The sequence below is a fragment of the Somniosus microcephalus genome, chromosome 9 (genome assembly GCF_052327205.1).
Source record: "Somniosus microcephalus isolate GS21.2 chromosome 9, FLI_Smic_1.0, whole genome shotgun sequence".
NCBI lineage: Eukaryota > Metazoa > Chordata > Chondrichthyes > Squaliformes > Somniosidae > Somniosus > Somniosus microcephalus.
In genome coordinates this window covers 229,929,397-229,944,108 of record NC_140995.1, presented here as the reverse complement: position 1 = coordinate 229,944,108, position 14,712 = coordinate 229,929,397, and the positions used below count along the sequence as shown (strand labels likewise).

Genomic DNA, 14,712 nt, shown 5'->3' with positions numbered 1-14,712 from the left:
CCTACATTCCTATGATTGAGGCAGAGACCACTGTATCTTTTAAGAGAAAATTGGACAAACACTTGAAGCAGATGATGATCCAGAACGATAGCAGAGCAGGGCAGCGAGATCAGTTTTGGATTGCCCTAGCCAAGAGTTCACGCGGGTACACTGGGCTGAACGGCCGCTCCCTGTACTGTAATCATCTGTGGTTCCAAATCGCAATGCCACACGGCATGGTCGCCAAATCAAATGAAAAATCATAGCCCTCGGTCCCTTTCCCGGCCAAATATTGATCCAGTCCTGTCATGATTTAGCTGACGCTGTTGCACCTCCACTGTCTCCCTGGGCTGTCTGATCCTTGTATTTACCAGCCTCTGTTTAAAGTTAAGTAAATCTACTCTGCACTAATTTTAGCTTTCACCTGAGATCAAGAAGCACCCCCTTCTGTTCATATTTCTTATTGAAGTTTATTTTTATACAATTTTTTTTTTTTTGAGAAGTGGTGCTCATCAGAGATGTTAGTACACGGTGATTTGGAATGCTTTCTCATTTTGGGCACTTATGTTGTTGGTATCTCGCACTTCCAGGTCAAGTGCAGCATTGGTTAGATGCAGAGTGAAGGTTCCTCTGCTTTGCCCCAGAAATATGCATTACATCCAACCTGAAATGTGGGTGCCCCACTTCCAATCAATGAGACGCGATTTCCATTTTCCACAACGACCATCAGAATTCGGGGCAGTTTTGTGGCGTGCACCCACTTGGAACTGGGTTAAGGCTGCTACAAGCTCATTTCATGTAGGACCCTTACAGATAGAAGACGGGAGATTTATAGGTCCGGAGTGCATTTGAACCCAGATCCAAGAGGTGAGAGTACAGTGTGGTAATGCATTGTAACACGCACTTCACTTCTCTCTCTTGTCCCTCCCCCTTTGCCAGGTTCCAATGTGCTGTGCTGTTTCCTTTCAATGTCCGTGATGTACTCCTCAACCCCCTTCTCAGCCAGATATGTCTTATTTCCCACTTGAGTTGACCTGCACTAGCTGGCTTCTCCTGCAGTTGGTTCTGTATGCCCCCCTTTATAACAGCAGTCGCCTAAATTCTCATCCTTGTGTTCAAATCCCTCCATGGCCTTGCCCTTCTCTATCTGTGTAACCTCCTGCAGACCTACAACCCTCCGAGATCTCTGCACTCCTCCAATTCTGGCCTCTTACACAGTCCTGATTTCCTTCGCTCCACCATTGGCGGCCGTGCCTTCAGCTGCCTAGGGCGTAAGCTCGGGAATTCCCTCCCTCTACACCTCTCTCCTCGTTTAAGAGACTCCTTAAAACCTACCTCTTTGACCAAGCCTTTGGTTACCTATCCCAGTTTTCAAATCCCTCCATGGCCTCGCCCCTCCCTATCTCTCTCATCTCCTTCAGCCCCACAACCCCCTTGAGATATCTGCGTTCCTCTAATTCTGCCCTCTTGAGCATCCATGATTATAATCGCTCAACCATTGGCGGCCGTGCCTTCTGTTGCCCAGGCCCCAAGCTCTGGAATTCCCTGCCTAAACCTCTCCACCTCTCTCTTTCCTCCTTTAAGACGTTCCTTAAAACCTACCTCTTTGATCAAGCGTTTGGTCACCTGCCCTAATTTATCCTTATGTGGCTCAGTGTCAAATTTTTTGTCTTATAATACGCCTTGCAGCGCCTTGGGATGTTTTACTATGTTAAAGGCGCTATATAAATACAAGTTGTTGTATTTCTTTGTGGTTCAGTGTCAAATTTTTGTTTGATAATCACTCTTTATGAAGTGCCTTGGGACGTTTTACCACATTGAAGGCGCTACATAAATGCAAATGGTTGTTGGTATTTATACTGAATATGTCCAGTCACCTGCACGCAGACCGCTTTGTTTTACAGTATATTGCGGTTTGTTTTTTATCTGCAGGAGAGAAGAGGAGGAGAGGTGCCGCAGGGAAGAGGAGGAGCGAGAACGTTTGCGACAGGAGGAAGAGAGAAGGCAGCAAGAGGAGGAAGAAAAAAGGAGGCGGGAAGAGGAGGAGAGGACGAGGCTGGAGGAAGAACGGTTTCGAATGGAGCAACAAAAGTAAGAGCTATTCAGATGAAGCTCGGTACTTTTAATGTACTTGATGAGCTTTTTTATATCACTCATTTCATCTTCATTTGGGCCTGATAGTATTGAAATTACCATTGCATTATAGTCTCAACTTGGAGGTCTGCTGGTAGCTGTCTTGTGTCTGGGTCAGAAGGTTGTAGCCTTACTCCAGGATGTGAGCACATGATTCTAGGCTGACACTCCAGTGAAGGAGTGCTGCATTACCGGAGATGCCGTATTTTGAACGAGGTGTTAAACTGAGACCCTCTGCTGCCACTCAACTATCTAATGAATGGCACTTCTTGAATAAGAGCAGGGGGCTCTCCTGGTGTCGTTGCCAACATTCCTTCCTTAACCACCGCCAGGGGCAAAAAAAGAGCCAAGTGATCGTCTCATTGCTGTTTGAGGGACATCACCGTTGCAGAATGGTTACTGCGTTTGCCTTCAAAACAGTCCAAAAACGAATTCATTGTGCAGTGTTCTGAGGCATTTGGCAAAGTGATAAGGCGCTCATAGATCTGAATATCTTTCTTTTCTTCCCACTCTCACCAGGCAATCATCAGGCCTGTATCGGTGCAGTACGTAACTGGCTGCCGGTTGTCCCTAGAGTATTTTTATTTCATCATTTATCTGTTGCCTTCCCTCGTGCTGTCCTTGAGTAGCACCAGGACATAATCTAACATTAAATAGCTCTATCTGGTACTAGAGTACAGTTCTGTGAGCATCAGTCTCCTTGTACGTCTCCAAAGTGACCATCTTTCGTGTGTCAGCTTTGATGTTGGGTTGTTGACCCACCAGGGGAAGCCGTCTCTGTACAGCCCATTCCAGCAGCACCTTCCAGTAGGATAGTGGTCGAGAGCAGGAACCCTGGCTGATTTCTTCCCTCCCTTGCATGGTGGTGCTGAGCCTGATATTCCAGCCCCCTATAGCTACCTGGCTAAAATCAGGAAGGTTCCCGGTTCTAACCTCCGTGCTGTGACCTGGGACGTTCCTGAACCTGGGACCTCCCTGGCCTGTGTGGTTTTGCACCACATTTGGGTGGTGCACTTATCCAGCAGACGATTGACAGGAGAGCGGAGGAACTAGGAAAGCTCCTCAGAAATTGAAGCATCTCGTGAAAACGTGAGGGACGTTAACCCAGAAATTCACTCTTTGAACTTTTGATTTTAGGCAACAAATCATGGCTGCCTTAAACGCGCAGACTGCAGTGCAGTTCCAGCAGTACGCAGCCCAGCAGTATCCCGGCAACTTCGAGCAACAGCAACTCCTGATCCGTCAGCTTCAGGAGCAGCACTATCAACAGTACATGCAACAGCTGTACCAGGTGCAGCTAGCACAGCAGCAGGTAAGGGTGGGCACAGCAGCGAGCAGCAAAAGGGATCCGTGTTCAGTGAACGAGACAATTAGCCTCTTCAAATACAGGGCGGGTACAAGATTGCATAGTTTCCCTGTGCCAGTACCACACTGCCTTCTGCATTAATTCCTGCTGCTTCAGACCTGCTAGGCTTTTAATAATTGGGTGGAATGTACTGGAAGTATCAGCTAGGCTCACTTTGTAACTCTGCTCTCATCAACTGAAATGAGAAGTTGGTTAAAAAAATTTTGGGCAGGTTAAATTTGAGAGGCCCAGGCGAGACTAAAATCAACAAGCTGGAAGAATCCTGCACAGAGAGGCTGAGCAGAAATTGTAGAATAAGCTAAATGACATGGGAAGGACATTAAAAGGCAGAATGTAAATGGTTTCCAGAGGCAGTTGGATGGGTTTCTGGAGGGAGGATTTGAGATATAGTGAGATGCAAGTAAGTGGATTTGGGAATAGAAAGGCTTCTTGTGCCTAATCGTTCTTATCCCACCTGAGGTCCGACGGTGTTGTGCTGCATGTGAAAAGTTTGCTGTCATGTATGTGATTTTCACCAATCTAGCCGGATGGGGTGTGGGTGCAGATTGTTTACCCACCCCAATCAGTTGAGTAAACCATTTTCCCAAGACATCCTGCTTCCCAGATGATGAGAACTGCTCATTGAGATTCTGCAATGAGCAGCTGACCCATACAGACCACAAACCTCCGCGCATTCACTGCCCAGTCTGTGTTGAGCTGGCTGGTCTCGCCATGGCACGGCAGTTAGGCTCAGTGTCTCTTGATTGGCAGGGGAAATCCAACCAGCATCCCTGCTCCTGGACAGTCCTCAGAAACCCCTATTGACAGTGCGTCGGTGTAGATGTCAAGCGAGGACAGGATTAGCTGTGATGCCTCCTGTGGTTGAATGGACCACAAAAGCTCATCCATGACATCTCCCACTTGACCAGAGGATAACCAGTGTCCTTGCAGCCACATCTCAGTGAGGACTCGGAGCCTGCAGGAAAATAGGTGGGGAAAAAATAATGCTATTCCACCCCAGACTAGTGGCATAGACTCGCATCAAAAATCCTGAACTGGGTCTGTTGTGTTGCAGCATCCTACTAGTTGTGTCTAGGTAAGAATAGCAGGCTTACCTTGCCTTTGGGTTTCTTTGGTCCCTTCAGGCAACACTACAGAAACAGCAGGAGCCAATAGTATCAACAGCCCACATTGGGGTAGGAGAGATCCCGACAGTGAACGGACAGACGACTGCACACACAGACTCGTCAGAGAAAGAGCCTGAGCCAGAATCTTCAGAAGAAGTCTTGGAAAATGGACCAAAAGGTAGAAATCTGAGTTTCTTAACCAGCCTCTGTTCCACTGTCCACACCCACCCTCCCCCCGAAGCCAGCACACTTTCTGTTGGGAGCCTGCTCGCCTGGGAGTTAGGTTTTGGGTTCAAGCACCCACTCCTTGATCACGTAGTTAGGCTGACACTTCTGTGCAGTACCAAGGCAGTGCTACAATGCTAAAGGGTGCCATTCTTTGGATGAGATGTTAAACTGAGGCCCTACTTACCTGAGTTGGTGATGGCTACAGATCCAATGGCACGATTCAAAGAGGAACAAGGAATTGTCCCAGTGTCCTGGCCAACATTTCCCCCTCATCCAACACCGCCAAATGCAGGTGAATTGGTCTTCGTTGGGATCTTGATGGACATAAATTGACTGCCAAGTTTGCCTACGCATTGGCAGTGGTTGAACTTCAAAGTAGTTCATCTGTGAAGCACTCGGGGTTGTTTCCGAGGCTCTTTTTAATGTGGTGCTCTTAATTCATTGCCTAAAATTGCTCGCACTGCTACTACCCTTCAGCAACTTTTGTGGGGACTGCCCTCCCCCCATGAATATTGACACTCCTGGGTGCCTCCTGTTCCAACATCGAAAGACTCCCATGTCAGATAGCCAGTGGAAAATAGTGCTGCTGTTGCAGGGGGTGTTTTTTATTGGTTTACAGCAATAGAAATAACACCAGTAAGACCCACCATCACCTTATCAACTAGAGATGGACAGTTAATGTCGGCCATGCTAGTGTACCCCACATCTCAAACATTTTTTTGTTGTTTTTCTACAGCTCAAGTGAACACAGTATGTTGTGCTGGGCTCCCAGTGACAGCATTAGCACATGGGCAGCATGGTGGCATAGTGGTTAGCATTGTTGCCTCACAGCGCCAGGGACCCGGGTTCAAATCCGGCCTCGGGTGACTGTCTGTGTGGAGTTTGCACATTCTCCCCGTGTTTGCGTGGGTTTTCTCCGGGTGCTCCGGTTTCCTCCCACAGTCCAAAGATGTGCGGGTTAGGTTGATTGGCCATGATAAAAATTGGCCCTTAGTGTTAGGGGGGGATTAAATATGTGGGGTTACGGGGATAGGGCTTGGGTGGGATGGCAGTCGGTGTAGGGACCGGGTGCTAGGGTTTGGATGATCAGCCATGATCTCGTTGAATGGCGGAGCAGGCTCGAAGGGCCGAATGGCCTACTCCTGCTCCTAGTTTCTATGTTTCTATGTTTTACAGTCCTGGCTGGTGATGGGGAGGAGAAGGTCTACATTTTTTTAAAATATTGTTCATGGGATGTGGGCGTCGCTGGCAAGGCCAGCATTTATTGCCCATCCCTACTTGCCCTTGAGAAGGTGGTGGTGAGCCTCTGCCTTGAACCGCTGCAGTCCGTGTGGTGAAGGTACTCCCACAGCGCTGTTAGGGAGGGAGTTTCAGGATTTTGACCCGCGACGATGAAGGATCGGCGATATATTTCCAAGTCAGGATGGTGTGTGACTTGGAGGGGAACTTGGAGGTGGTGGTGTTCTCATGCGCCTGCTGCCCTTGTCCTTCTAGGTGGTAGAGGTCGCAGGTTTGGGAGGTGCTGCCGAAGAAGCCTTGGCGAGTTGCTGCAGTGCATCTTGTAGATGGTACACACTGCAGCCACGGTACGCCGGTGGTGGAGGGAGTGAATGTTTAAGGTGGTGGATGGGGTGCCAATCAAGCGGGCTGCTTTGTCCTGGATGGTGTCGAGCTTCTTGAGTGTTGTTGGAGCTGCACTCATCCAGACAAGTGGAGAGTATTCCATCACACTCCTGGCTTGTGCCATGGAGTTGGTCAGCTATTCCAGCGTAAGGCGTCACAGCCGACCCCTAGCTGTGGCTGATGTTTTGTTACTTGCCCCTCCCTCGCTCAGGTAACTTGTGCCCCTGACACCACCCAGTTGAAATGAACTAACTCGGCACAGACCAGGAATTAAACCTGGGACCGCCATCTTTTACTAATGTTCTCTCTGGACATTTAATAACTATGACCGTCTGTTGCAGGCTGCCTTTACTTTGTACTACTTCCTGCATTTGATTTGCAGAAGTTTACAGCACAGGAGACCATTCGGCCCATCGTGTCCGAGTTGCCTCTTTGCGAGAATGATCCAAAACTAACCCCACTTCTCTCTCTTTCTCCATAGCCCTATATCGTTCTCTGCTTCAAATATTCATCCAATACTTCCCTTAAAATATGCAATGGCCTCTGCCACAGCCACTCCTTGTGGCAAAACATTCCATTCTCCAACCAGTGTAACGAAACTCACTAAACTGCTTGCTAAAACATCAGCTGGTATGAGTTTGATTTCCAACCCGTTGTTCTCCCGCCTCTCATAAAGGAGACTCTGAACCTGACCTAGCAGATAGGGTGGTCCTGGCTGGGCGGGCAGTGGGCAGCTTACCAATTCTGCGCTGGTAAGTGGTGTGTTTTTACTTGGTTAAACTGGGGCAGAGATCGCATCATATAGAAGGTAACAATAACAAAACTGTATTTATATAGCGTCTTTAACATAGTAAACCATCCCACGGCGCTTCACAGGAGAGCCACATAAAGAGATTAGGGCAGGTGACCAAAAGCTTAGTCAGAGGCAGGTTTTAAGGAGCGTCTTAAAGGAGGGAGAGGTTTAGGGAGGTAATTCTACAGCTTGGGGCCTAGGCAGCTGAACACACGGCCGCCAATGGTGGAGTGATTAAAATCGGGGATGCGCAAGAAGCCAGAATTGGAGGAGCGCAGAGATCTGACTGTTGATTAGCCTGCAGTTACTTCTATCACAATTCAGTCCCGTTTTTATATTCCTGCAGACGCAGCTCCGGTCATAGCAGCACCATCCATGTGGACCCGGCCACAAATCAAAGACTTCAAGGAGAAGATCCGGCAGGACTCGGACTCGGTCATCACGGTGGGCCGGGGGGAGGTAGTGACTGTGCGGGTGCCCACTCACGAGGAGGGCTCTTACCTCTTCTGGGAATTTGCTACAGACAATTATGACATAGGCTTTGGCGTGTGCTTTGAATGGACGGATTCTCCGAACACCACCGTGAGCGTACACGTCAGCGAGTCCAGTGAGGATGAGGACGAAGATGAAGGTACTGTGACTGCTACCTCTGCTCGGGGGTGGGAAAGCAAGGGAATGTTTAACTAGATCTTTCTGTGCTCTCATCAAGCGGGGAGGGAAGTGTTGGTGTTGAGAAGTGGAATACGTTCCCCATTTCAGGCACTCCACGTCAGCATCTTCTCCTAAAGGCAGTGCCTCGGGCTGGAGCACAGATTCCATAGACACCGGTGGCCCTCTGCTGTCTCACCACCCCCCCCCCCCCCCCCCCCCCCCAAAGAGAGCCTACGCAGTGAGGCTTGTCGAGATGCTCGACTGGGACACGACTGGACAACCGGGGTCATTGAATAGCAGTCAGGAGCGGGAAGCCTCGCTGTTTTCTGTTGCCTTTCTGCCCGCCTACGCTCCTTCCCAGCCCAGCAACACCGAGGCTGATTGTAGCGCCCCGCGTGCCAAACCAACGGAGACAAGCTAACTCCATTCTGGGAGCTTTCTGCGTCACACGGGATGTGTATGGTTTAATATCACATCAGGTGGTGCATTTACCTACTAGGGTTTTGAGAGGTGGGGAGGGAGGTTGGGAGAGAGTGGGTAATCTATTTAGCATCACTAGCTCGTCTGGTCCAGCCTGACGACTGGTGCGATGGGCCATAGCGCAAAGTGCCTGCGCACGTGGGTCAAGCTGCACTTGGGCAAAGAGCAGGTTGCCCTCAGCTGGTTTGCAGGGTCCAGAGCGATGGCCAGGTGGCATCGCGGTATGCTCTATATGGCCACACAGGCCAACCAAATGACTGAACCAAGCTGTTAGTGACACCGAGTGCAGTGAGACAGCATTCTGTAGTGGCCACCATCCTCCAGCTCACCAATAACTAATGAGAACCTACATTAGGAAACTTGTGTCTTAGGGACGGAGAGGCTGATTTGCATTTATAGGTAGCACCATAATCATGCCTTGCTGGAAATGTCCCAAAGTAGACAGTGAATTCACTGGAAATTCGGTGATTATTACATGGCCAAATGGCTCACGGCAAGGTCCCACAAAGGCGTTGGTCGTTTTTTTGTTGGATGAAGGAAGAACGTTAGCCAGGACAACTCCCTGCTCCTGTTCCAATAGTGCCGTGGGATCTTTTATGTTTGCCTGTACAGGCAGCCAGGGCCTCAGTTTAACGTCTCATCTGCGAGATGGTACCTCCGACAGTACAGCACTCCCCCAGTACTGCGCTGGAGTGTCGGCGGCGATTATGTGGCCCCCAAACCAACAACTGTCTGACCCAGAGGCAAAAGTGGTTACCACCATTGTTTTAATCGCAGTTCAGACTTTGCGCTCAATGCCTGAGCCTACGTCTGAGGGGGGTGGAACATCATCATTTGAAATGAGTTTAGGCCACACGGGCAAATGGCAGGCGAGGGCCGGTTCAGACAAGACCTGTCCCTGATTGCAGCCCCCACCCCCCCAACACCATGTTTCGCACTCACTTTAGGAGTAATACTGGAGGGGATCTTGTCCCAGCACCAGTCAGTATGTTTAGGTGGGAACGCTGAAGCGAAATGCTGTGTTATGTTGAAGCTGGGGTGCGCCCTCACTGACTAAGTGCAGCGTTTGAGGGAGATTTCCTCGATGGCTGCATTCATGCGCATTCTTCCTAGTGGCTGGAAGTTTTTTGGTTCCTAGTTGGATGTCAGCCGTGGCTCAGTGGCTAACACTTGCGCCTGAGTCCGAAGGTTGTGGGTTCACGTCCCACTCCAGAAACATGAGCACATGATCTAGCCTGGCACTCCAGTGCAGTACTGAGGGAATGCTGCACTGTCAGAGGTGCTGCCTTTCAGGCGCGACCCCGTCTGCCCCCTCGGGTGGATGTAAAAGATCCCATGGCATGATTTCAAAGAAGAGAAGGGGAGTTCTCCCCAGTGTCCTGGGCCAATATTTATCCCTTTACCAACACCTAAAAACAGGTTACCTGGTCATTGCCACATTGCTGTTTGTGGGAGCTTGCTGTGTGCAAACTGGCTGCCCAGTTTCCTGCATTACAACAGTGACTACACTTCAAAAGTACTTCATTGGCTGTGAAGCACTTTGGGACGTCCTGAGGTCGTGGAAGGTGCTGTAGGAATGCAAGTTCTTTAATTTCTTTGGAGACAGAGCTTTTGATAAATGACGAGACTGTCATCTCAGCTCTTGGCAGCGATGGCAGTTGGGAGTGGGTGGGGCAGGGGAAGAGACAATAAAATGGATTGCATATCTCCTCTTCCACCCACGCCCCGCTCCCCGATGATTTGGGGGGTCAAATGCACCATTTAGTGTGGACAAAGGAGCTGGCTGGAGAAATGTTTTCTCACTGTAAGCCACATGTGGAAATATGGGTCTACATTGGATTAACAAACCAATCCCCCTGCCCCCAGTCAGGAGCCAGTCCTACCGGCTTGCACTATGTGTCTCCATATTGCACAGTAAAGCTCAGCACGTCTGTGAAGCCTGACACCCCACAGAAAGGTAAAAAGGGGGAGGGGGGATGCTTAGCCTCTCTTCTCCCGCTGCCCCCCCCCCCCCCCCCCCAAAAAAAGCAAGATTAAAGCTGCTGGTAGAGATCAGGCAGCTCCCAGCTTCGAATGCCGGTCTGAGTGAGGAGTTGGCCGAGCTCTGCTAGCGCAGGGAATTGTCGACGGAGCAGCAAGATCCCGCCGGGCCCCCATTTAGCGGAAGGTTCTCGGTGGCACAAAGCATTAAAAAGCGGTCTGTTTGTACAAAACGTTTGTAAGCCTTGACGGTTCCTTGTGTGTTTTCTGCAGACAACCCCAGCGAAGGAGAAAAAGTCAAGAAGGGGGCCAGCAAAATCCAGGTAGACGAGGTGGTACCGGTCTACAGACGAGATTGCCACGAGGAAGTCTATGCCGGATCTCATCAGTACCCAGGCAGAGGGGTCTACCTCCTGAAATTCGACAATTCCTACTCACTGTGGAGGTCAAAAGCCGTTTATTACAGAGTATATTATACCAGATAAAACCAAGCATGCCCACGCTTGGCACCTGCTTTTTTTTTGGTTTTCTTTTGTAAACTTTAATTTGAACATTGTGCATTGAAATAATTATCTAAATCATTCTATATAATAAATTGGGTGAAGGATCTGCTACTGCAGTAATGAGAATCACTGCCAGGAATTGGTTTCATTAGACTTCTTCAGTGTCATTATTATACTGAGTTATTGCTGTTACTGATGACTGTTTGTGTTGCGTTGCCAGGGGTTGTAGGCTGTAGAGTCTGGGGGTGTTGACTTAAAACTGGGGGGGGGTGGTGGTGGTATTGGGGGCTGTTGGTTAAGAAAGAAATACTTGGAGATATACATAGAATCACTTTATTGACCTGTCGCCGCACCTGAATGAATATTTTTTGCGGCGCAGTTAGCTCCGAATGTCGGATCCTCCAGGCTTAAAAGCTTTGTCCGTTTTGCCGAGCTCGCCAGTGTTCAAAAATCTCAGTTGGTTTCGCTTCTTAAAACGAATTGCTGACGTTTCCACAAGATGTGGTTAAACTGCAAATCGCAAGGGCTGGAAATCTGAGATTAAAGGTGGGAGCGGGGGCACCTGGAAGAGAAAAGATGGGTTAGCGTTTTGGGCGTGACCGTCCTTGCGCCCAAAGCATCTCGCCGGTGGCCTTGTGTCTCGGATGCTGTTGGGCCCACTGTTCACTCTGTTTGAAGTGGAGGCGGGACTATCAATGGGAAGGCCACGGTTCCAGTCATTCAGTGAGCGGCACCCCTTTTCCTGGTTTTAAATTAAAAAGAAAAACTGGGATGTATTCGGAATTTGAAATCCCCTTGGTTTTAAGGAATTGTCCCGCCTGCCCCCTTGGTCTATCCATCTGCCTGCTTCAGTCCACGCAACGCATGCAACCCCTGGCAAGAGGGATGCCTGGGGCCTGCACAGTCTGGTTTCCACAGCAACCTTTCCTCAGTGTTAACGAGCTGGTGTCCTTGTTGAAGTAAGACGGCCCTCGGAAGACTCGTCCTGCATTGAAAGTGCCTCTTGAAAGACTGGCGCCACTTGCCTGAGCTCTTCGTCTAACGCCTCGTTCTAGAGGACAGGAGATGCCAATGAAGGCACTGGATGCAGGGGCAAGCAAAGTGGTGGAATACTGTAGCAGTACGTTACCCGGTTTTGCTGATTTTTGAAGATTGACTTTAAGGTTGCAGATAGATCCTGTTATCATCCACCCTGCCTCCACCCCTGGTCCCTAAAAACCATTCCCCATCGCATAGCTTGATGTGCAAGTGTACCAACCAGTGATACTGAGCTGCATTGACCGGGAGGATCCCAGCTTCGACCTCTTCTGCTGAGTTGTTTGATCTTGGCTGCAGCAGTGATTGGGAGACTAAGATTCCCCTCAGCATCCCTGGGCTAAACTCAGACAGCATTTGTGCTCCGGATCACTCTCCAGCGATCCCGGCTGCTGATCATCTGGTGAAGGCAGGGTCGGGCTTACCTGCGATGCCCTCCACAGTCGAGCATCCTGCTGCCACTCTGTCTGAGTTCACAGGTAAAGAATTTCTTCAAAAAATTCTCGAAAACCTAGAGGTAAAGCTGTGGGTTAAGACTCTGGGTCACATCAGTCCGTCCTCATTGACTTTAGTGAGAACTTGGAGCCTAAGCCCAGCTCTGGAAAATGGGTCATTTCACCGCTGGCTGGCAATTGAATGGGAATTTGAGCATTTTGAACTGGCTTCCACAGATCCTTTAATTTCCCATCCTATGTCAGCTGTTGCCAAAACCCTTCCTGGCGCAGTATATACCGTCCAAAGTTCCACCACTTTCACCAGTTACCATTGTGTTTGTTCTAAGTGATAGAACTGTGCTGAAGTTAGGTCTTCCTTCCTGGCTAATGCAGGGATCTTTTGAAGTTCTAACTCTGCATCATCCCAATCCTGGCTCGCCTTTCAGTAAGATGACAGCGTTGGCAAACCAGAGAACATCTGGGATGGTGGGGGGGACTATATTTAGGAAAATGCCAGGGAAGAGATTGGAGGAACTGGCGGGACCAGTGATCTCGATATAATCATGGGAATATGGTGGACTGGACGTCGCCCTAGAACTGCACCCTCCCTGCGAACAGCATTAAAGATGCACTCTGGTAGATCCAGCAGTCATGCCCGGTCCTTAGTTCAAGGCTCGCCTTTAGTCATCTTTCCGATGGATTGCCATTTTGATAGTGCATTGGTCTGATTTGCGCAAGCAGAATGTGGAGGCAGGAACTGACCTGTCTCTACGCCCCCCCCCCCCAAAAATGCTGAACCACACAGGGATGGTCCCCATTTGATCCCTTGGACTGTGCTGAGTTAGCTGACCTTCGCCAGGGCAAGCAGTAGCAGGGCTGCTATAATTGGCTCGCTATTCCTGTCACAGTGCAGTGATCCACTGCAAGTCGAGCACGTGCGTCAGTCAGTGAAGGACAGGGCAGAATTCTGCTGTGGTGCCCTCCTGTTGAGGCTTGCGTGTGCAGAGTGGGCACATGGACAGGGTACTGGAAAGTGGGAAGCGCCCATGCAACCGCAGGCCAGCAATGAGTCAGCGCCTTCAGGAGAAGAGGGGCGAACTCCAGGAGGACTGAGCAGCCTGCTTACCCTCCCTCTGTGCTGATGGACTACTCCCCTGGCAGTAACCGAGTAGCATGGAGTCGCCGTCCATTCCTTGTGATACAGGAAAGCTCCTTTTCTGTACGCATCTTAAAAGTGCACGCTAGAGCCTTTCTTTACCCATCACCGTTTTTTATTTTTAACAGCTATATATTTTTTTTGATTGCACAGGCCTAATAGCGGTAGCTCGCTATAAAAAAAAAAATGTGCTTCTAAACTGTAGGGATCTCCTGTGCCGTTGCTCACTTGCTGGTCCGGAGCGCAGTTGTGACGTTTAGCAGCTACCCGAGCCCGTCCCTTTAAAGATTGCTCGATTTCTCCCTGTGGGGACCCAGGGGGAATGGTAGCTGCTTCTAAAATCCCACGGTCAGCAAATTGCTTGTATGTTTTGGCCTCCAGGTCAGGAGAACCCAGCCTGGTGCAATTTTTTTTTTAATCGTTTTGCATTGGTAACGAAAGTGTGACGAGACTCATGCTAGATTGCAGCCTTTATATATAATTTAACGCTTGCATCCCGTACTGGCATCCCTGGTTCTTGAAGCCTACCAGGTGTGGTGGCTTGTTCTGGAGGTTTTTGTGTTACATCTTCACGTTAAGAGTAATTTAGGATCATTTGAAAAGGAAATCTTTTCATTTCCTGGAGCGAGATTCTGGTGTGTCCCCATCAGTGTAGCTGTGACCTGTCCAGTTCCGAGATGGCAGATGTTTCTATGGGCAGTGCTTTTGTGTTTTTCTCTCTGTCCTTTATAAATAATTGTTTCTTTAACACTTGTTTTGTACATAATGCTTTTCCCCGCCCCTTTTTCTTTTTGTGCTTTGTATTTACAGCTGTATTCCTAATAACAGACGCCACCAGCTGTTTTATATGGTTTGCGTTATTCTAATTTTCAGAGAAACGGAAATTTAATGGGCTCTTACTTGGCAGAGATGTGGTGCTGGAAATGTGGCCTGATGTTCTGACCTGTTACTCTTGCAGAGAATTTTCCCAGAATATTAAACTTGGAAAGATTTTATTGCCATGCGCATTTTTTTTATGACCAGTGCAATTTCAGAAACCGTTTCTTTCAATAATATATTTAATCTCAATTAAAATACGTTTATCTGCACTCTTATTTTCCCTCCCTTTTCTTTTGTGGGGTTTGTAGGTGGCTTGAGATGTGAAGTAGTGATTCAGTGGGCGTGTTAATAAAGCTGCCTTTCTACTCCGTTCTGGGGGAGCGGCAGGCTCAGTGCTACGAAGCGTGATGGTGAGCGGGTGAAATT

At 49.2% G+C, this 14,712-nt stretch overlaps 1 protein-coding gene across 1 annotated transcript in view; it reads left to right on the top strand.

Annotated features, from left to right (window-relative positions):
- The window catches only part of acbd3 (acyl-Coenzyme A binding domain containing 3), a 51,376-nt gene extending 36,910 nt beyond the window's left edge, over window positions 1-14,466 (top strand). Inside the window, exons 4-8 of the mRNA XM_085997987.1 lie at window positions 1,912-2,070; window positions 3,250-3,424; window positions 4,603-4,762; window positions 7,575-7,859; window positions 10,613-14,466. Coding sequence (XP_085854113.1) covers window positions 1,912-2,070; window positions 3,250-3,424; window positions 4,603-4,762; window positions 7,575-7,859; window positions 10,613-10,824 — 991 coding nt within the window. The 3' untranslated portion in view covers window positions 10,825-14,466. The remainder of the gene's footprint in view (window positions 1-1,911; window positions 2,071-3,249; window positions 3,425-4,602; window positions 4,763-7,574; window positions 7,860-10,612) is intronic.
- The last annotated feature ends 246 nt before the right edge of the window (window positions 14,467-14,712 follow it).